The following is a 21,000-nucleotide window of genomic DNA, read 5'->3' on the forward strand; positions in this document are numbered from 1 at the left end:
AATGCTATGATGTAATGTGATGTGCAAATGAATGGCCAAACACGTATCCGAAGCCATATTCATAGCCATTATTTTCTTAAAAACAATCACACCTCAGCTCTGCATTCCCTTAGGAACGACTTTGGAGCTTCTTCGCCTTTACTTTTGGCGGAATCAGCGTTGACTTTTCGCTGTAAGCTCTGCATTCCCTTAGGAACGTCTTTGGAGCTTCTTCGCCTTTACTTTTGGCGGAATCAGCGTTGACTTTTCGCTGTAATCTCTGCATTCCCTTAGGAACGTCTTTGGAGCTTTTTTTTCTTTTTGGCACTCGATGGTGCATTCTCAGCTTTTACATTTACATTCTTTGGGGGATTTTGCTCTTATAGAACTAAAAAAGAAAATTACACGTGATGGCCCCATTAAAAACCTTTCTCCCCCTTCGGAAAGGAAAAGGGTGCCATGAAAGAAGAACTAAAAAAATAAAAAATATGAAAAATTACATCGAATTATACATAATATCGCCGAAGCTCATCCGCATTCCAAGATCTAGGAATGTCATTGCCGTCCATATCTTTCAATCTGTATGAACCGGGTCTTGACGAAGATGCTACTAAGAAAGGCCCGTCCCATTTCAACTGCAATTTGCCCACTGTTTCCGAGTTGGCCACCCTCCGAAGCACCAAGTGCTCCGGCCCAATATTTTTTAGCCAAACCTTTCTATCCCGCCATTTAACTGTTTCAGCTTGATATTTATTGATATTCTCCACGGCTTGCAGCCTGATCCCTTCTAAAGCATCTTTTTCTATAGAATAAGCAGCTTCAGAATCTGATTCTGCCGAAGCTACTATCCTTATTGATCCGGTTTTAGCTTCTTCTGGAGTTATTGCTTCGTCACCGAATAACAACTTGAATGGAGTGAAGCCTGTAGACCTTGATGTTGTCGTGTTGTGGCTCCACACCACTTTGATTAACTGATCTGGCCATTTTCCTCTGGGTTGATTGAAGATTAACTTCATTATTCCTGTCATTATAATGCCGTTGGCTCTTTCAACGAGTCCATTTGACTCCGGGTGCCTAACTGATGCAAAATGGATCTTCGTACCAATTTGGTCACAGAAATCCCTGAAAGCTTCGGAGTCAAACTGTGTCCCATTGTCCACAGTGATGGCCTTTGGCACCCCGAAACGACAAACAATATTTTGCCAGAAAAACTTTTGGACGGTAGCCGAAGTTATTGTGGCTAAAGGCTTCGCCTCAATCCATTTAGAAAAATATTCCACAGCTACTACAACATACCTCAGGTTCCCTTGGGCCGGTGGTAACGGACCTAACAAGTCAAGGCCCCACCTTTGCAATGGCCAAGTGGGTTGTATGAGCTGTGTTAAGGACGAAGGTTGTTTTTGATCTCTTGCACATTTCTGACAACCTTCGCACTTTTTAACCAATTCTGCTGCATCCGAAGCTGCCTTCGGCCAGTAAAACCCTTGACGGAAAACTTTTCCAAGTAACGGCCTAGATCCGATGTGAGATCCACACAGGCCTGCATGTATTTCTTTCATTAACTCTATACCTTCGGTTCTGGATAAACATTTGAGCAGCGGAGCACAAACTCCATGTTTGTACAACTCCCCTTCTATCATGACATATGGACGAGCTCTTGCCTCTATCCTCTTGTTATAAGCTTCGTCATCTGAAAGAAATTTACCCTGAAGGTAAGAGATGATCTCGGTTCTCCAATCTTCGCTAAAAACAGGAGATATATTAAGAACTGCTCTTTCAAGAAGTTCCACCGAAGGTGCTTTTATTGTTTCGAAGAACACATCCGAAGGTAAAGGCAGCCCCTGTGCTGCTGACTTAGCTAGCAGATCAGCATGCTCATTTTGTCCTCGAGGGATATTCTTGACAGAAAACCCTTCGAAGGAAGCTTTGACTCTTCGAACCATATCCAGATACTTTTCAAGCTTCGGATCCTTAGCCTTACAACTTTTGTCAATATGACCCGAAACAACCTGGGAATCAGTTTTAAGTATGGCCCTTCTGATTCCCATTGCTTTTAACTTCCGAAGACCTAGAACCAATGCTTCGTACTCAGCAATGTTATTTGTGCAATTAAAATCAAGCTTTGCCGCATAACAAATTTTGACTTTGGAAGGTGAAACCAACACAGCAGCCGCTCCTGCTCCGAAGGTTCCCCAAGATCCATCACAAAACACTGTCCAGGCTTCGTTGTCTTTATTCGTTTCCTCCTCCTGAGTCCCTGGCGTCCAATCAGCAATAAAGTCTGCCAGCGCCTGTGACTGAATCGAAGATCTATGAACATATTCAATACAAAATTCATTGAGCTCTGCAGCCCATTTTCCAATCCTTCCAGTAGCTTCTCGATTCCTCATGATATCCTTCAGAGGTTGTGATGAAGGAACAATTATGTTGTAAGCTTGGAAATAGTGCCGAAGCTTCCTGGAGGCCATCAAGACAGCATACAATACCTTCTCCAGCTCTGTATAATTTTTCTTTGACAAACTAAGAACCTCGGATACAAAATATATTGGGGCCTGCTTCTTGACCTGACCATCAAGCTTCTCCTGGACAAGCGCTTGCACTTACCGCTGAGTGCGAAGCTGCCACATATAATAACAAAGGAGCCCCTGGCATTGGTGGAGTCAATGTTGTTAGATTTATTAAATACTGTTTTAGCTCTTCAAAGGCCTTCTGTTGGATTGGTCCCCATTGAAAGACTTCGGCTGACTTCCGCACTTCGAAGAATGGTAAGTTTCTCTCTGCTGATCTGGATATAAATCTATTGAGAGATGCCAATCTTCCTGTCAATCTTTGAGCCCCCTTCTTTGTAGTTGGTGGCTCCATCCGAAGTATAGCTTCAATTTTACTTGGATTAGCTTCAATCCCCTTTGTTGAAACCAAGCATCCAAGAAATTTCCCCTTCTTCACTCCGAAGACGCATTTTTCTGGATTTAACTTCAAGCCAGCTTGCCTGAAACTGGCGAAGGTCTCTTGCAGATCAGCAATATGATTCTCCTGCTTCGTGCTTTTGACAATGATGTCATCAACATAAGTTAGCACGTTTCTGCCTATTTGAGATTGGAGAACCTTCGCAGTCATTCGGCTGAAACTTCCTCCAGCGTTTTTGAGCCCCTCAGGCATCCGAAGATAGCAATATGTGCCACTTGGAGTTATGAAGCTAGTCTTCGGCTCATCTTCCTTCTTCATCCAAATTTGGTGATAGCCTGAATAACAGTCTAACAGACTCATGAGCTCTGAAGAAGCTGCTGCATCAACTAAAGAATCTATCCTTGGTAGTGGGAATTCATCCTTCGGACAAGCTTTGTTAAGATCTGTAAAATCGATGCACATTCGCCACTTGCCATTGGCCTTTTTTACCATAACAGTGTTAGCTAGCCATTCTGGGTACTTCACTTCTCTGATAACTCCTGCACTAAGGAGTCTTTTGACTTCGTTGCGAGCACCTTCGGCCTTATCATCTGACATTTTCCGAAGCCTTTGCTTTCTGGGTCTGAAGGATGGATCGACATTGAGTGAGTGCTCGATAACATCTCTATTAACTCCGCAGAGATCATTGGCTGACCATGCAAAAACATCCTTGTTATTGAACAAAAGTTATTGAACAAAAACCTTATCAAGGTTTTCTCCTGCTCTTCGGATAACTGAGAGCCTAACAGCACCTTCTGCTCTGCTATGTCCTCACATAAGAGCATAGGCTTCGGCTGGTCTGCTGAAGCTGCTTTCTCCCTTCTGAATTTGTACTGTTCACAAGCTTCAGCTCCATCGATGTTATGGATTGCTTTTGAGTCAGTCCAATTACCTTCGGCCCTTCTTGCAGCTTCCTGACTTCCATGGATAGCGATGGGTCCCTGATCCGAAGGTATCTTCATGCAAAGATAGGCAGGATGAAGGATTGCTTCGAAGGCATTGAGAGTACCACGACCAATAATTGCATTGTAAGGGTATTCCATGTCGACAATGTCAAACACAACTTGCTCAGTTCTAGTGTTGTTGATGAACCCGAAGGTCACTGACATGGTGATCTTGCCCAATGCTACAATCTGTCTTCCTCCGAAGCCACAGAGAGGATGTGTAGCATCATGAATCTTATCTTCTGGCTCTTGCATTTGTCTGAAGGCCTTAGCAAATATGATGTCAGCTGCACTGCCTGTGTCAACCAAGACATTGTGGACCAGAAATCCTTTGATAACACAAGAGATAACCATGGCATCGTTGTGTGGGTAATCTTTGAGCTGAAGGTCCTCTTGGGAGAAGGTAATAGGAATGTGAGACCATCTTGACTTGATGAAGGGTCCTTGCACCCCAACATGCTGTACCCTTCTCTGTGCTTCCTTCTTCTGTTTCTTGTTAGCTGGCTCTGAGGACGAGCCACCTGTGATCGGGAGCACCAGCTTCGGGTCCGAAGCAGCTCCAGCTTGGTCGTTGAACGAAGCCATCAGCTCAAAAAGTGGAAGTGAGTTCACCGGAGGTGGGCGCCAATGTTGGGGACTTGTTCTCAAATGCTATGAGTTAAGAACAAGGCAACACAGAAAATGTTAAACGATAAAGTCCTTCGTCCTTTGAGGCATTATTTCCCTTAGGATATAACGATCTCTGGACGAAGGTCATGAAGGACGAACCTTCATGATCACAGTATACACTAATGAAAGACGAAGTATATGAAACATAAAAGATAGCACGAATAATCATATAACATCATTCATTTAACTTTATTATGTCATCATAGAGAAATAGAGACAATATCGAATTATAAATGTACCTTCGGCTTGGAAGGAGATGAAAATACAAGTGTGACGCAAAAGCAAATGCCAAGTTCACGTGAACAGTACGGGGGTACTGTTCACCTATTTATAGGCACGGGGTACAACCCATACAAAATTACATACATGTCCTTTACATTTGGTGATAATTCTATAGCACTCTATCGAGGTCTAAATGGCCTTTTCATCTTTAAGTCGGTTCCCTTTTCTGCGAACATGTCGAAGCTTTCCTGCTTCACAGCTTCGGCGCTGTGTCAACCTTTGTAGCTTTTCCCTTTCTGATACGAGTCCGAAGATACCTGCTCACACATTTTAAGCCGCTTCTCCCTTGAAGACCTTCGGCGACGAAGCATAGACCCAACAGATACATCGCTGGCTTGGAACCCCTGGGTGGCCTGTTTGTGTTTGTGCGTCCTGTATATGTATGTACACAACGAGCAGCCCTTTTTTGGGTGATGTGCCGAGTTCCTAGCCATGTAGCAGCGTGGATCTGGATGAGGAGGACAAGGCCATGAGCAGGACTGCGGCCTCCTCCACTCCCATCAGGACCCTCCGTTTCTTCACCACTTGGAGCCTGCTGCTTTTGGTGTTGTCTCTGACAGCGACTGCACTTGTTGCCGGACAGTGATCCTCTTGCTGCTGCTGCTGCTGTGGCGGCGGCGGCCGCTGGTTTTGTTGTGGTTTCTTGGCGCTATCGAGACCTAGCTCTTGCCTCCGCTTCTTCCTGTACCGGATCCCACACGCGTTGCAGAGCGACTGCAACCAAACCAAATTAACAAGATTGCTCATCCAAAACGCTGGTTTTTCTAAGTTAGTTTCTGGTTGATTGCTTGCTCTGTTGATCCTAATACTGGATAGGAACAAACAGCTGTGATGGAGACATGTATGCATGGATGTCCCTAAACAATAGGCTGGAGCAATAATAAGATATATATAAACAAAAGGAGATTAGGAACCCATTTTTTTAAAAGCGTTCACAGCTAGGGGCGGGGAACTGGCCGCGGGTGGGAGGGGAGGTTAGCACCCTTCCCTTGCCTTGCTTAGAACAGCTCACCTAACCACCCAAAGCGGAACCAATCAGCTCAAAGCGGCTCGATCGAGCTTTCTCCGCATGCGACGGCGGCGGCGGCCAATCGATGGAGCCCAGCCTATGATTGGATTGGAATACCCAATCATTCACCGGGCATGTCACCGTCATCGCCGCACCCGTCTCCTAAATCCAAACTACCACATGAATCCGAACTGCAGTTAATCCACACCAAGAATGAAGAGGTGATCGGCGGCGATCAACTGCTCTGATCACGCCATGCTTATGATCGAGAGTCCGACGGCCTCCAGGGCTCCAGGCAGCACGACAAGCTAGGAACAGAGAGAAAGAAGCGGAGGGAGGGAGAGAGCGAGAGCGAGAGAACAGCGAGGGCTCACCCTGGGCCCTGTCGGCCCGCCGCGCCACATGGGCGTCGCGGTGGTGCGGCACTCGACGCAGCACGGTCTCCCCGCCTCCGCTGCGGGCGCCGCCGCCGGCGCGATCCCCATCACCTGAAGGAGCGAGACTTTTAAAAAAGAGCTTCTCTTTGGCATATACGACTTACGTACAGAAACAGAACAGAGGATAAGGAGGACGAGAGGAGGGGCACACACCTTCTGATGCTCCGCGGAATCCATCATCATCGTCTCTGACCGATCGATCCTGCTGCTGGGTCGATCTCGTCGACACGGCTATCGTCGCTCTGTTTCTTGGAGAAGGGCGTGGAGGGTTGGGGAAAATGGAAGTTGGTGGTGGAGGATCGGAGACGAGTCCAGCTGCAGCGGCAGGAGTGTGGAAGCAAGCCGCGCGCCACAACGATAATAAAGGAACTGCGCTGTGGGCCCCGCACCACACCGCTCCAGTTGCGGGGGGCAGGTCATCTTAATTCGTAGGCTAGAGAATCCTGGTCTCATCTTCTGTCCACTCGGTCCCAAAACTTGTCCACCACTGCAGCCCCGTAGCTAGGCAGCCACTCTTGGAGTAACATCTTTTCTCAAACCATGTGAAAATACTGGAGTTTCACGACATAATTAGCGGAGCTATCACATTAGTTTCTGTGTTTGTAATTAAAGCATGTTTGGTGGTTTTAGGGCTAGTTTGGAAACACCGTTTTCCCAATGAAAAATGAACTAATTTCCTTGGAAAAATGAAAATCACTCGGGAAAATAGGGTTCCCAAACTAGCCTTTAGTTAGGGAACTAAAGTCTAGAGGGTGTTTGAATGTAATAGAGCTAATAGTTAGTGGCTAAAATTAGTTGAGATATCCAAACACCATAGCTAATAGTTTAGCTATTCCTGGTAAATTAGTTAATAGTTAGGTAGTTATTTATTAGCTAGCTAATTTCACTAACAATTTTTAGCCAACTAGCTTGTTTGGTTTGTGGACTAAAAGTTTTAGAACACACTAAATGAATAATGAGAAGACCAAAACACTCCTTAGCATTCTCTCGACATTAGTTCAACTAAACTAAAGGATGGAAAAAAGTAAAATTAATATGGTTTAGTCCTCTTTAGTTATCCTTAAGAGAGTAGAGATTAAAACAGTTTAATCAATATTTTAGTATCACCGTTTATCAATTTAAAAACTAAATGAAACTAAAACAGAGGGACTAGTCCTTCAAACCAACCAAACGGAGCGTTTGTCCTATGCCAGTGAAAAGTTTTACGATGCTTATGTCCAAAACTGCTATGTCATATAGAATAAAATATAGATAAAACACATATTCTCGATGAGGAGTTTTGTTATATAGTTTTATAGTCATTTAATTTTATGACTCATATATAGTTGATAACCATCTCAATAGAGTTTTAATCCTATGAAACTCGCTTCTCTCTTCTTAAAAACATTACTACATCATCAAAATTGCTCATGCAACAGTTTATTAAATGCAAAAGAAACTATAATAAAGCTTCCATTGATACTGGCTGTGTATGATAACATGTTTGGTCGATCTAGATTAAACTCTCTCTATCTCCCTCTTCATAGTTAACCTACCAAACCAACAATTTTGCATAAATGGGAATACAACACCTTTTAAAACCCATCGAGGCTGGTATTATAAGACATTTTAGATTTTATAGATATATTATTTTTATCGTGTATTTAGACAACATATATCTAAGTGTGTAACAAAAATATATCATTTTACCATGTATTTAGATAAATTTTATTAGAGGGGGATTTGTATTTTTTGTTTCTCTATTTACAAGTTGAATTTCAAGTTCATATTTTCTGGATGACAAAGGACATCATAATTTATGTTTAAAAAACAGGTTAATTTTTATCATTATTTCATGTTTAGTTTTGTACCATTAAAATTATTATCGTAACTGATCACTAACCTGTCAAAAATAATTATAAAAATTATAATATATTTTCTATGCTAAATTATGTTATTTGTTGGTAACCAACAAAAATAGAACCGAAGACTCAATTTGTACATAAGGAAATAAAAAGTCAATTTTTTTGTAAAGGGGTAAATGGAACCAACTTAAAAGAGTGGAGGGGTAACAAAAAATACTTTAAAAGGTTATGTGAACATTGTGTATAGGTGAGAGAAGTAATTTAGACGTTTTCCTTAATTTTATAACTCATAGATAGTTAGTAATCAATGTTAAGAGATTTTTTCCTGCGAAATTCACTTCTATCTTCTTAAAAACATCGTTGCATCATCAAAACTAAATATGTGGCAGTTTATTAAATGCAAATGAAACTCTAATAAATCTTCCACTTAAACTAGCCAACATGTTTAATCTACATGAAACTCTCTCTCCCTCTTCATAATTAACCTATCAACCCAACAATTTTGCATAAATGAGAATACAATCCCTTTTAAAACCTATGACGGACCGTTCAGATCGTGGACCGTTCGGCGTCAGGGCCGGACCATCCACCATGCCAGAAACGGTGCTCAACAATCAGTTTCCAACTTCACATTCTCCATGTTCAACATTGGAGGGGGTATGTGACTCATAAGGGCTTGGGAGGAAGAGAAATGGAGGGGGTGTAAAATCTCCATGCTATTCAAAAGTGAATAGCAAAGTAATTTTAGCCACTTCGAGGTTTGTTTAGAAGCAACAAGATTGGAGGGGATTGAAGGGCTAAAATCCCCTTGCTATATGATTTAACCTCTCCGATTCCTTTTGTTTTCCTTACTTTCTAACATGTTGTTAGTCCTCTCCATTTACCTAGCTCCCAAATAAGCCCTAAGAGTCGAAGAATTTTACTCCACTCAGTGAAACAGTGAGAATTTGACTTTGTGTTATATATATGTTATATATGTAGTAGCTGTACCTCCCAATGGCTAGGTTTTCAAGAGCCAATTTTTTTGTTTGCTAGTATAGTTCCCATCCCTGGCCACATCACCAAGGCGTTGTTCGGTTGAATTAATCTATGAGCATCGAATAAGTTTAATTATCTTCCAACCCTTTTCAATCATGTCCAACCCCACGAAACAGTGAATAAGCGAACGAATAGGGCTGGAAAAAAAGCTCGAGCTCGACGAGCTGGCTTGGGCTCGCAGCAGCTCGGCTCGGCTCGGACCGGCTCGACGCTTCGAACGAGCCCGAGCCGAGCCTATTTTTCTGGCTCGTGAAAAGAGCGAGTCAGCTCGGCTCGGCTCGGTGCAGCTCGCGAGCTGGCTCGTGGCTCGACCCAACAACAATTTGTTACATAAAATCTTAATTAGCATATAATATTAGTACCGAGAAGACAATTAATTTATGTTATTTGATATTACTATACAAAAATAATCTATTTTATATATTATATTAGTGATATATCTATTTTATTAATTTAAAATATTTTTAAGATATTATATTATAATTTAGAGATCAGATTTACGTTTATGTCTGGGCTCGTTGGCTCGGTGAGCCGGCTCGCGAGCCGAGCCGAGCCACCGCATGCTTCCACGGAATGGCAAACATACAACCGGCAAATTCCAAATCATTGCTCTGCACACGCTTAAACAATGGCGAGATTAATAATTAAAGAAAAGCAACCAGGCCGGCTCCGGCTGACACCCACCCACACAGCGTGAAAAGTTCCAGTAGCGTCAACAGAAGGCCAGACACCTGAAACCTGGAGCAGGAGAGATTTGTTCAGAGCACTGGAATAGCAAGCGCGCTGGAAGAAAGGTGTCGAAGCACTGGATCCCAAAGAGAGGGAGCGTGGAACAGGGGGGGCATACAGGACGGATGTATCGATGATAGGGCCAGGGGAGCAGCTTTGTGAGACAGGAACAGCTGCTACACCTCAGAAGTCAGAACAAAAAAAAAAGGAAGAAAGATGCTGCCAAGTAGTTTGAAGACGTGTCAGCTGCAGACTTCATTGCTATTCTCATCTGCAGGCAACTGATTCATACGACCATACACAACAATAGGACACAACAATAGGAGCAACCAAACACACCCTGTGTCTCTCTTTGCACGAAAGCAGCGGCTGTAGTTGCTCTACCTACACTCTGTGCGGGGATGTATGTGTATTCCTTCCATATACAGAGAAGGTGCCGATATTGTGGGAGGTGTGTTGCAGCTCTCACCGGCTCCGGCTACACAGTCTCCGTGATTGGTTTCTGTACGATGGTAGTCTAGCCTATACCCGAAAAGTTAGGTTCTTTGAGCATAGGCTAGGCCCGTTTATAGGCTTTTGTTTGGTTATTTATATTGGTTTATCTAGAACCGGCTTTTGTTTGGTTATTTATATTGGTTTATCTAGAACGGATATATCTAATATTTGGTTGTTTACATCAGAACATGTACTAAGACAAAAGTGCGTAAATAAAATTTAAAATATACACAACATATGTGGTCTAGTTTTCTTTAAAAAAATATCAGGAACACGATGTAGCCGATCGAGCTTGCACGCGCGCGTACGCCCATGATGCCGCGGGGCTCGCTCTAGGCGCTTTTAAGGATCGTATGGGCATTGTATCTATGCATATATACAACCAAACAAATGGTGCTTTGAGGATCCGCGGGTCCAGCTGCATGCGCGGAGAAGTGAACCAAACAACCAAAATAGGAACCGAGGTGGTTCCCGTCGTCCAAATTAATCTCATCGTCTTTTCCAAAAGCTGGCGGCGTTATGTTAATTGTTGTCGACCTTTACCTCTAGCCAACAAGAATTCGACTAACAGGCTGGCCGACCGAAATTAATGATTTATGAGGACCCGCGTCCTTTATTTCTCCCACACATGCTCCACTCATATTGTCTTCTCCGCTCTGCCGCCTCCACTTGTCGTCATGATGTCGCGTCGTCATCCACCCCAAGGAGCAGTTGCTACCACGTTGCCATCCCCTTCATTTCCTTGTAGCTGCTGCCGCGCAGCCACCACCACCCCCGCGCCACACCTCCTCCACCCGGAGCAGCCACCATCGCGCCGCCTTCGCCCCAAGACAACGCCTCCATCGCCTCCACCCCCAAGAAACCACCGTCGACACGCCCGAGACAGCGCTACCACAGTCTCTGCGCCTATGATAGCACCCGCGTCACCTTTCCACCACGTGAAACCGTCGCCTACGCCGCCTCTGCCCCGACTTCCTCCCCTCTCTAGCACCAGCTTCCTCCCTTCCCTGCAATTGTGACACCCCTGTCCCGCTCTTGCCTTCTACAACTACGACATCTGAGTCATCTAGGTGTTCGCTCCCTCACCTATGAAAAAGAATATGAGTATTACGAGTGTAATTAGGGTAGTTAAATATAGGATGATATTTTTCATCGGTTTTTATGGCCGACGGGAGTTAAATGTAATGCAATTAGAGTTAGTTTAGTATTGTTAATTGGTAGTGTGATTTAGCTTAATATGACTTTATGCATGATACTTGTTATTTATAACTTATTATTAATTGATGAATTTGACGTTATATATTTATAGTAGTCTTAGCTAATGTCGAGTCCATACTTCTAGAAACTCGTGCCCTAGAGAGCCATGCCATATTTTGACCATATCATGAGGCCCTCCTACCCTTTGAGATCCATCAGACTCCAAGCTAAATCTTGCCTACAAGGTCCTAAACATGTGAGGCCTTTCACAGACATACTTGTCGCTAAGATAGGACATATCTGTCATTGCAGCAAGACATGTTTGACATTATGGCACAACCAAGACATATAGGTCCATGACTATGACAAGATAGGAGTAGATAAACCTTTGTTGGATATGCCCCACAGTCTAGCATGCATGTGTCTAGTACTATAAAAGGGAGGAGTAAAGCAACATAGAACACAAATTAAGCTGAACCAGAGAAAGAGGGTTCAGAAAAAAGGAGGATGAACTAAGGGCGAAACAGTATTGAACTCTCACCAAAATCAAAGTAGAGGGAGAGCTAGTCAGTTATATAAATCATATAACATCCGAGCATGTAATATTCTTCACCTTGACTCCCATCAATCCATCTTCCATAAAGAAGACATATAATATTATGCTTTCATGACCCAAACCTCTATAAATCCGCTTGTATTATTATGGCCATAGCAACGTCCTAATCCAGTGAGCCTCCTACATGCGCCCCTTGCTCTCCTCCTAACTCTATTTTTGGGCACCTATGACACCCTAGTGTCATTATGAAACAACATTTAGTACTCTAATTTTTTATTGGAAGGAACGTGGATGCCTAATAGGGGGTGAATTAAGACTTTGGCGACCACACCACAAACGTGGTTGATGTGATTTCATAAGACTCTCGCCTCACTTGGTACAATTACAACTGCTCGCACAAGAGCCAAGGGTATTGAGGATGTCTAACCTCACTCTAACCAACTAGGCATAACCTAGAGCAAGCGCAATGAAGTGGTCTAACTAACCTAAGTGAAAGTCACCTAGAGGGAGGGGTGAATAGGTGAAACTGAAATTTATAACTTAAAACACAAACTGAAACCCTAGTTAGGGATTAGAATGAGAATTAAAAAAATCAGAGTGAGGGGGAGTTGTTCTTCTTGCTAGAGTTGATCAAATGATTGTGAAATAACATTGGAGAAACTCAAATGATATAGAATCAAGCGCAAGCAAGAGAACTAGAGAGACGAAGGAGGAAGAAACAAATCACAAAAGCATCAACACAAGGAACATAGACAATTTGTTTCTTGAGGTTCAACTCTGAAGAATCTACGTCCCCATTGAGGAGTCCACTAGGTCTCTTTCAACCCTTTCCCGCTCTCAATCAGTCATGTAGACCGGTTGAGTGTTCTCAATCTCAAAGGACACAAAGTTCCCGCAAGGATCACCACACAATTTGGCATCACTTGCTAGCTTTACACGGTGAAAGAATGAGGTTGGGAATGAGAGTGAAACATAATCAAGAGCAGAAGAACTTCAAAAACTAAAGGATAAATCTCTCACAAGGCATTAACTCTTCTCTAGCTCAAATCACTTGAATGTGGTGCTTGGGAGGCTAGTTAATGCTTGGGAGTAGTTGCACTAAGTGTAGAGATGTTTGGTGTAGCTTTTGTGTCTTCAATGTGCTACTTGGGGTGTATTTATAGACCCAAACCATGAAGTGGGGAAACTACAATATTGTGTGTCGCATCGAACCATGAACAGTGAAGGTTCATTGTGCACCAGACCCCTGTCATTCAGTTATGGCAGGGAACCATTCTGACGGGGACATGTATTGTTAGGGGCACCAGAATGGGTCCATGCACATGGACCCCTTTGCCACGTCAACCGACCATTTAAAATCTGAAGGTAGCTGTTGAGTCCTTGCACGGTTCGTTGCACCAGACTAGGGGTCCGTTGCCCTAGGCTAAGCAGGCTGAAAACACATCCTCTCTGGGTAAGTGGTTCGTTGCTCACCGGACCATGGTCCGTTGCACCCAACAGCCAAAGTCTTCTAAGGTCTTCTCTGCGCAAGTGGTCCATCCCTCATCGGACCATGGTCTGTTGCACCCCAGTAGAAGTTCCTCTATAATCCATCTCTGGAGGATTGATCTGATGGTTATTGGACCATGGTCCGTTGCTCCCTAGAGCAGTTGAATTTCTATAACTTTTGTCAATTCTTCTTCTATTCAATTTGGCTACTTATGAGAGTGTTTCTATCTTAGACAAACATGTCTAGAGACTATCCAACTACTATGAGTCATGAAACTTGGATGTTTTATTTCCCTTAACTCATATTCCTTCTCTAGCTCAAATTGAATCCAAGTGAGTGATACAATGAAATTGAGTTCTTCAACCCTTCTAGATGTCCCCAAATTAGTTCCTAGGGTTGTTTAGAACTTATCCAAAGTGTTAAAGTATTGCTAGTTCCTCTTTTCTACGTTTTACCCTAATAGGCTAGATCTTTTGAGTTGTTTCTAACTTAGAAGCATATTGGTTGATCTTATGAACCTATGAATATACACTCGACAAACTAGTTAGTCCAAGTTGTTGTGATGGTCATCAAACACCAAAACAAATATGGAAATGGTTTTGAGGCCATTTCCCTTTAAAACTAGGGTAACCTATTAGATCCCATCAAAATTAATGTGAGCATGCCATAGTAATTAATTGCAACATTATTGGGTAAAGAAGAGTGATCAAGGGCACAACTTGCCTTCAGCGAGCTCATGCTCAGTATTTTCCACTTGCTGAGTACCGGGTTCCTCGGCCACTTGCTCGTCTACTCGCAACAATATAAACAAACATGGTATAGGATAAATTAACATCACAACAAACGTGAGCACAAACTACATAATAACGATCTATGCATTGCTATGAGATCGTAGGTTCGAGAACATATAAAATCGGAGTTATGATGAATAAGATATGATTTTTGAAAGGGAAATAGGCTAAAACCTTTTCCTAAATGATTTTGGTGGTTGAATTGCCCAACACAAATAATTGGACTAACTAGTTTGCTCTAGATTATAAGTTCTACAGGTGCCAAAGGTTCAACACAAACCAATAAAAAGTCCAAGATAGGGTTAAAAAAAGGAGCAAAACCAACCGAAGGCTACCCTGGTCTGGCGCACCGGACTGTCCGGTGCACCAGGGATATCAACTCTAAACTGCTTAGCTTCGGGTTTTTGAAGAACCACTCTGCTATAATTCATCGGACTGTCCGGTGTGCCAAGCGGAGCAACGGTCGCCAGCGCAACGATCGAGTTCAACGGTCGGCTGACATAGCTACAGTGCGCGGACAGTTCGCGCAGAGTCAGAGTAGGCGCCAGAAGGCACATCGGACAGTGAACAGTGACTGTCCGGTGCACCACCGGACTGTCCGGTGGCCCCATCTGTCAGAGCTCCAACGGTCGAACCCTAACGGTTGGGTGACGTGGCTGGCGCACCAGACAGTGTCCGGTGGCGCACCGGACTGTCTGGTGCGCCCATCGACAGACAGCCTCCCCAACGGTCACTTTGGTGGTTGGAGCTATAAATACCCCCCAACCACCACACTTCAAGGCATCCAAGTTTTCAGCCATTACATTCAATACAAGATCTCTAGACTTCACTCCAAGACACAAACAGGAGATCAAATCCTCTCCCAAGTCCGGAATCACTCCAAACAATTAATGACTAGTGAGAGAGAGAGATAATTGTGTTCATTTGAGTTCTTGTCGCTTGGATCGGTTTTCTTCTTCCTCATTCTTGTTCTCAACACCTTTGTAATCAAAGCAAGAGACACCAATTGTGTGGTGTTCCTTGTGGGGACTAAGTGTCCCAATTGATTGAGGAGAAAAACTCACTCGGTCTAAGTGACCGTTTGAGAGAAGGAAAGGGTTGAAAGATACCCGGTCTTTGTGACCACCTCAACGGGGAGTAGGTTTGCAAGAACCGAACCTCAGTAAAACAAATCACCGTGTCACACTCTTCATTTGCTTGTGATTTGTTTTCGCCCTCTCTTTCGGACTCGCTTTTATTTCTAACGCTAACCCGGCGTGTAGATTGTGCTTAAAGTTTATAAATTTCAAATTTGCCTATTCACCCCCCCTCTAGGCGACTTTCAATTGGTATCAAAGCCCGGTACTTCATTAGAGTCTAACCACTCGAAGTGATGTCGGGAGCATCCGCCAAGAGGGAGATCGGGACCGGCGGCGACAAGTCCGCAAGCTCGGGGAGAACCCATTCGAGGGAGTCCGCCCACAAGCACAAGGAGGAGTCCTCTTCCTCCATCAAGTCCCAACGGAGAGGTGACAAGAAGAAGAAGATGAAGAAAGTGGTCTACTACGAGACCGACTCTTCGTCACCCTCCACCTCCGGCTCCGAATCGGTGTCCGCCACTTCTAAGCGCCATGAGCGCAAGAAGTAGTGTAAGATGCCCCTTCACTGTCCTCGTATTTCCAAACATACTCCATTACTTTTCATCCCATTAGGCAAACCACCAGTTTTTGAAGGTGAAGATTATTCTATGTGGAGTGATAAAATGAGGCATCACCTAACCTCACTCCACAAAAGCATATGGGATATTATTGAGTATGGAGCGCAGGTACCAAAGGAAGGGGACAAGGATTATGATTCGGAGGAGGTCGAACAAATCCGGCACTTCAACTCCCAAGCCACTACTATACTCCTCGCCTCTCTAAGTTGAGAGGAGTATAATAAGGTGCAAGAGTTGAAGAGTGCCAAAGAAATTTGGGATGTGCTCAAGACCGCGAATGAAGGAGATGAGGTGACCAAGATCACCAAGCAGGAAACGATCGAGGGGAAGCTCGGTCGATTCATGCTCAACCAAGGGGAGGAGCCACAAGCCATGTACAACCGGCTCAAGACCTTGGTGAACCAAGTGCGCAACCTCGGGAGCACAAAATGGGATGACCATGAAATGGTCAAGGTTATTCTAAGATCACTTGTTTTTCTTAATCCTACACAAGTTCAATTAATTCGTGGTGATCCTAGATATAAGCTAATGTCTCTCGAGGAGGTTATAGGAAAGTTTGTGAGCTTTGAGTTGATGATCAAAGGCTCCAAACAAATCTTCGAGCGAGGCGCCACCTCCACACCCGAGGTGCAACCCGTTGCATTCAAAGCGACGGAGGAGAAGAAAGAAGAGTCTACATCAAGTAGGCTCTCCATCGACACCTCCAAGCTCGACAATGAGGAGATGGCTCTCATCATCAAGAGTTTCCGCCAAATCCTCAAGCAAAGAAAGGGGAGAGACTACAAACCCCATTCCAAGAAGGTTTGCTACAAGTGTGGTAATCCCGGTCATTTTATTGCTAAATGTCCATTATCTAGTGATAGTGACAGGGGCGACGACAAGAGAGGAAAGAGGAGGGAAAAGAAGAGATACTACAAGAAGAAGGGCGGCGATGCCCATGTATGCCGGGAGTGGGACTCCGATGAGAGCTCCACGGACTCCTCCTCCGACGAGGACGCCGCAAACATCGCCATCAACAAGGGTCTCCTCTTCCCCAATGTTGGCCACAAGTGCCTCATGGCAAAGGACGGGAAAAAAAGTAAAATCTAGAGCCTCCACTAAATATGCAACATCTAGTGATGAGGATAACTCTAGTGATGATGAGGATAATTTTCTTGCTCTTTTTGCCAACCTAAACATGCAACAAAAGGAAAAATTAAATGAATTGATAGGTGCTATTCATGAGAAGGATGAACTCTTGGATAACCAAGAGGACTTCCTTATTAAGGAAAACAAGAAGCATGTTAAGGTTAAAAATGCTTATGCTCAGGAGATAGAAAAATGTGAAAAATTGATTAGTGAGCTTAGCACTTGCCATGATACTATCTCCAACTTAGAAATGAGAATGTTAAATTAATTGCTAAGGTTGAGAAATTAAATGTTTGTGATGATTCTCTTGTCAAACTTAAAAATGATAATGCTAGTTTGATTGCTAAAATTGACAAGTTGAATGAATCACTTACTAGCCTTAGGATTGAGAATGATAAATTAATATCTAAGGCTAAAGATTTAAATGTTTGCAATATTTCTATTTCCAATCTTAGAAATGAGAATGCTATTTTACATGCTAAGATTGATGAATTAAATGTTTGCAAACCCTCTACATCTACCGTTGAGCATGTTACTATTTGCACTAGATGTAGAGACTTTAATGTTGATGCTATCCATGATCACCTAGCTTTAAATAAACAACAAAATGATCAAATAGCTCAACTTAGTGCTCAAATTAATGAGCATGACTTAGAAAATGAAAATTTTAAATTTGCTAGAAGTATGCTCTATAGTGGGAGACGCCCTAGCATTAAGGATGGCATTGGCTTCCAACAGGGAGACAATGTCAAGCTTAATGCCACTAAAAGATTGCCTAATTTTGTTAAGGGTAAGGCTCCCATGGCTCAGGATAACGAGGGCTATATTTTATATCATGTTGGTTATCCCGAGCACAAAATTAGGAGAATTCATGCTACAAAACCTCATAATGTTTCACAACATGCTTTTATGTATAAAAATGAGGCTTCTAGCTCTAGGCAATCAACCTATGTTAAATTGCCTAAAAAGAAATCTCTTATTGCATCAAATGAACCTAATGTTTCATTTAAGACTTTTGATGCATCATATGTTTTAACTAACAAATCAGGCAAAGTAGTTGCCAAATATGTTGGGGGCAAACACAAGGGCTCCAAGACTTGTGTTTGGGTACCCAAGGTGCTTGTTTCTAATGTCAAAGGACCCAAGACCGTTTGGGTACCTAAGAACAAGGCCTAAACTTGTTTTGTAGGTTTATGCATCCGGGGGCTCAAGTTGGATAATTGATAGCGGGTGCACAAACCACATGACTGGGGAGAAAAGGATGTTCTCCTCCTATGAGAAAAACCATGATCCCCAAAGAGCTATCACATTTAGGGATGGAAATCAAGGTTTGGTCAAAGGACTTGGTAAAATTGCTATATCACCTGACCATTCTATTTCTAATGGTTTTTTTGTAGATTCTTTAGATTATAACTTGCTTTCAGTTTCTCAATTATGCAAAATGGGCAACAATTGTCTTTTTACGGATATAGGCGTTACTGTCTTTAGAAGAAGTGATGATTCAGTAGCATTTAAGGGAGTATTAGAGGGTCAGCTATACTTAGTTGATTTCAATAGAGTTGAACTCGATATTTGCTTAATTGCTAAGACTAATATGGGTTGGCTCTGGCATCGCCGACTAGCCCATGTTGGGATGAAGAATCTTCACAAGTTTCTCAAGGGAGAGCACATTTTGGGACTAACAGTTCATTTTGAGAAAGACAGGGTTTGTAGCGCATGTCAAGCAGGGAAGCAGGTTGGTGCCCATCATCCACACAAGAACATCATGACGACCGACAGGCCGCTTGAGCTACTCCACATGGATCTATTTGGCCCGATCGCTTACATAAGCATCGGCGGGAGTAAGTATTGTCTTGTAATTGTGGATGACTATTCTCACTTCACTTGGGTGTTCTTTTTGTAGGATAAATCTCAAACCCAAGAGGCCTTAAAGGGATTCTTGAGACGGGCTCAAAATGAGTTCAGCTTAAGGATCAAAAAGATTAGAAGCGACAATGGGCGGAGTTCAAGAACTCACAAATAGAAGGCTTTCTTGAGGAGGAGGGCATCAAGCATGAGTTCCCTTCTCCCTACACACCACAACAAAATGGTGTAGTGGAGAGGAAGAATAGAACTCTACTTGACATAGCGAAGACCATGCTTGATGAGTACAAGACTTCGGACCGGTTTTGGGTGGAAGCAATCAACATCGCTTGCTATGCCATCAACCGTCTCTACCTTCACCGAATCCTCAAGAAGACATCCTATGAACTCCTAACCGGTAAAAAGCCCACTGTTTCATATTTTAGAGTCTTTGGTAGCAAATGTTTTATTCTTGTTAAAAGAGATAGAAAATCTAAATTTGCTCCTAAGGCTGTAGAAGGCTTTTTGCTAGGATATGACTCAAACACAAGGGCATATAGAGTCTTTAACAAGTCCACTGGACTAGTTGAAGTTTCTTGTGACATTATGTTCGATGAGACTAATGGCTCTCAAGTAGAGCAAGTTGATCTTGATGAGCTAGATGATGAAGAGGCTCCGTGCGTCGCGCTAAGGAACATGTCCATTGGGGATGTGTGTCCTAAGGAATCCGAAGAGCCTCCATAAGCACAAGATCAACCTTCATCTTCCATGCAAGCATATCCACCAACTCAAAATGAGGATCAAGCTCAAGATGATGAAAATAAAGATCAAGAAGAGCCACCTCAAGAGGACGACAATGATCAAGGGGGAGATGCCAATGATCAAGACAAGGAAGATGAGGAGGGTCCAAGACCGCCTCACCCAAGAGTCCACCAAGCGATACAACGAGAACACCCCGTGAACTCCATCCTCGGCGATATTCAAAAGGGGGTAACCACTCGATCTCGTGTCGCTCATTTTTGTGAACATTACTCTTTTGTGTCTTCTATTGAGCCATACAGGGTGGAAGATGCATTAAGAGATTCGGATTGGGTGTTGTCCATGCAAGAGGAACTCAACAACTTCACGAGGAATGAGGTATGGCATCTTGTTCCATGTCCTAATCAAAATGTTGTAGGAACCAAGTGGGTCTTCCGCAACAAGCAAGATGAGCATGGTGTGGTGACAAGGAACAAAGACCGACTTGTGGCCAAGGGATATTCACAAGTCGAAGGTTTGGATTTCGGTGAAACCTATGCACTCGTAGCTAGGCTTGAGTCAATTCGTATATTACTTGCCTATGCTACTTACCATGGCTTTAAGCTCTATCAAATGGACGTGAAAAGTGCCTTCCTCAATGGACCAATCAAGGAGGAGGTCTATGTTGAGAAACCTCCCGGCTTTGAAGATAGTGAGTACCCTAACCATGTGTTTAAACTCTCTAAGGCGCTTTATGGGCTCAAGTAAGCCCCAAGAGCATGGTATGAATGCCTAAGAGATTTTCTTATCACTAATGGCTTCAAAGTTGGTAAAGCCGATCCTACTCTCTTTACTAAAACTATTACAAATGATTTGTTTGTATGCCAAATTTATGTTGATGATATCATATTTGGGTCTACTAACAAATCTACATGTGAAGAGTTTAGTAGGATTATGATTCAAAAATGTGAGATGTCTATGATAGGGGAGTTGAAGTATTTCTTAGGATTTCAAGTGAAGCAACTCCAAGAAGGCACCTTCATCAGCTAAACCAAGTATATTCAATACATACTCACCAAGTTTGGAATGAAGGATGCCAAGCCCATCAAGACCCCCATGGGAACCAATGGACATCTCGACCTCGACACGGGAGGTAAATCCGTAGATCAAAAGGTATACCGGTCGATGATA

At 43.2% G+C, this 21,000-nt stretch overlaps 1 protein-coding gene and 1 long non-coding RNA gene across 2 annotated transcripts; one reads left to right on the top strand and one right to left on the bottom strand.

Moving 5' to 3' along the window:
- Window positions 1–4,741: 4,741 nt before the first annotated feature.
- Window positions 4,742–6,717, bottom strand: LOC103630069 (GATA transcription factor 23). Its single transcript, XM_008651160.4, has 3 exons — window positions 6,420–6,717; window positions 6,204–6,317; window positions 4,742–5,534 (listed from the first exon to the last, which is right to left on the bottom strand). The coding sequence occupies exons 1-3, from the start codon at window positions 6,447–6,449 to the stop codon at window positions 5,247–5,249; spliced, it is 432 nt and encodes a 143-aa protein (XP_008649382.1). The 5' UTR covers window positions 6,450–6,717; the 3' UTR covers window positions 4,742–5,246.
- On the top strand, window positions 4,860–5,715 carry LOC100277801 (uncharacterized). Its single transcript, NR_145439.1, has one exon. It is a non-coding gene; the product is annotated as an uncharacterized lncRNA (long non-coding RNA).
- Window positions 6,718–21,000: the final 14,283 nt, after the last annotated feature.

The sequence above is a fragment of the Zea mays genome, chromosome 6, assembly GCF_902167145.1.
Source record: "Zea mays cultivar B73 chromosome 6, Zm-B73-REFERENCE-NAM-5.0, whole genome shotgun sequence".
Lineage (NCBI taxonomy): Eukaryota > Viridiplantae > Streptophyta > Magnoliopsida > Poales > Poaceae > Zea > Zea mays.

Coding starts and splice junctions, on each gene's coding strand:
- LOC103630069 (XM_008651160.4), bottom strand. CDS start 6,449: ATGATGATGGATTCCGCGGAGCATCAGAAG. Junction 6,318..6,419: donor ATTCCGCGGAGCATCAGAAG/GTGTGTGCCCCT, acceptor TCGCTCCTTCAG/GTGATGGGGATCGCGCCGGC. Junction 5,535..6,203: donor GCGGGCCGACAGGGCCCAGG/GTGAGCCCTCGC, acceptor GTTTGGTTGCAG/TCGCTCTGCAACGCGTGTGG.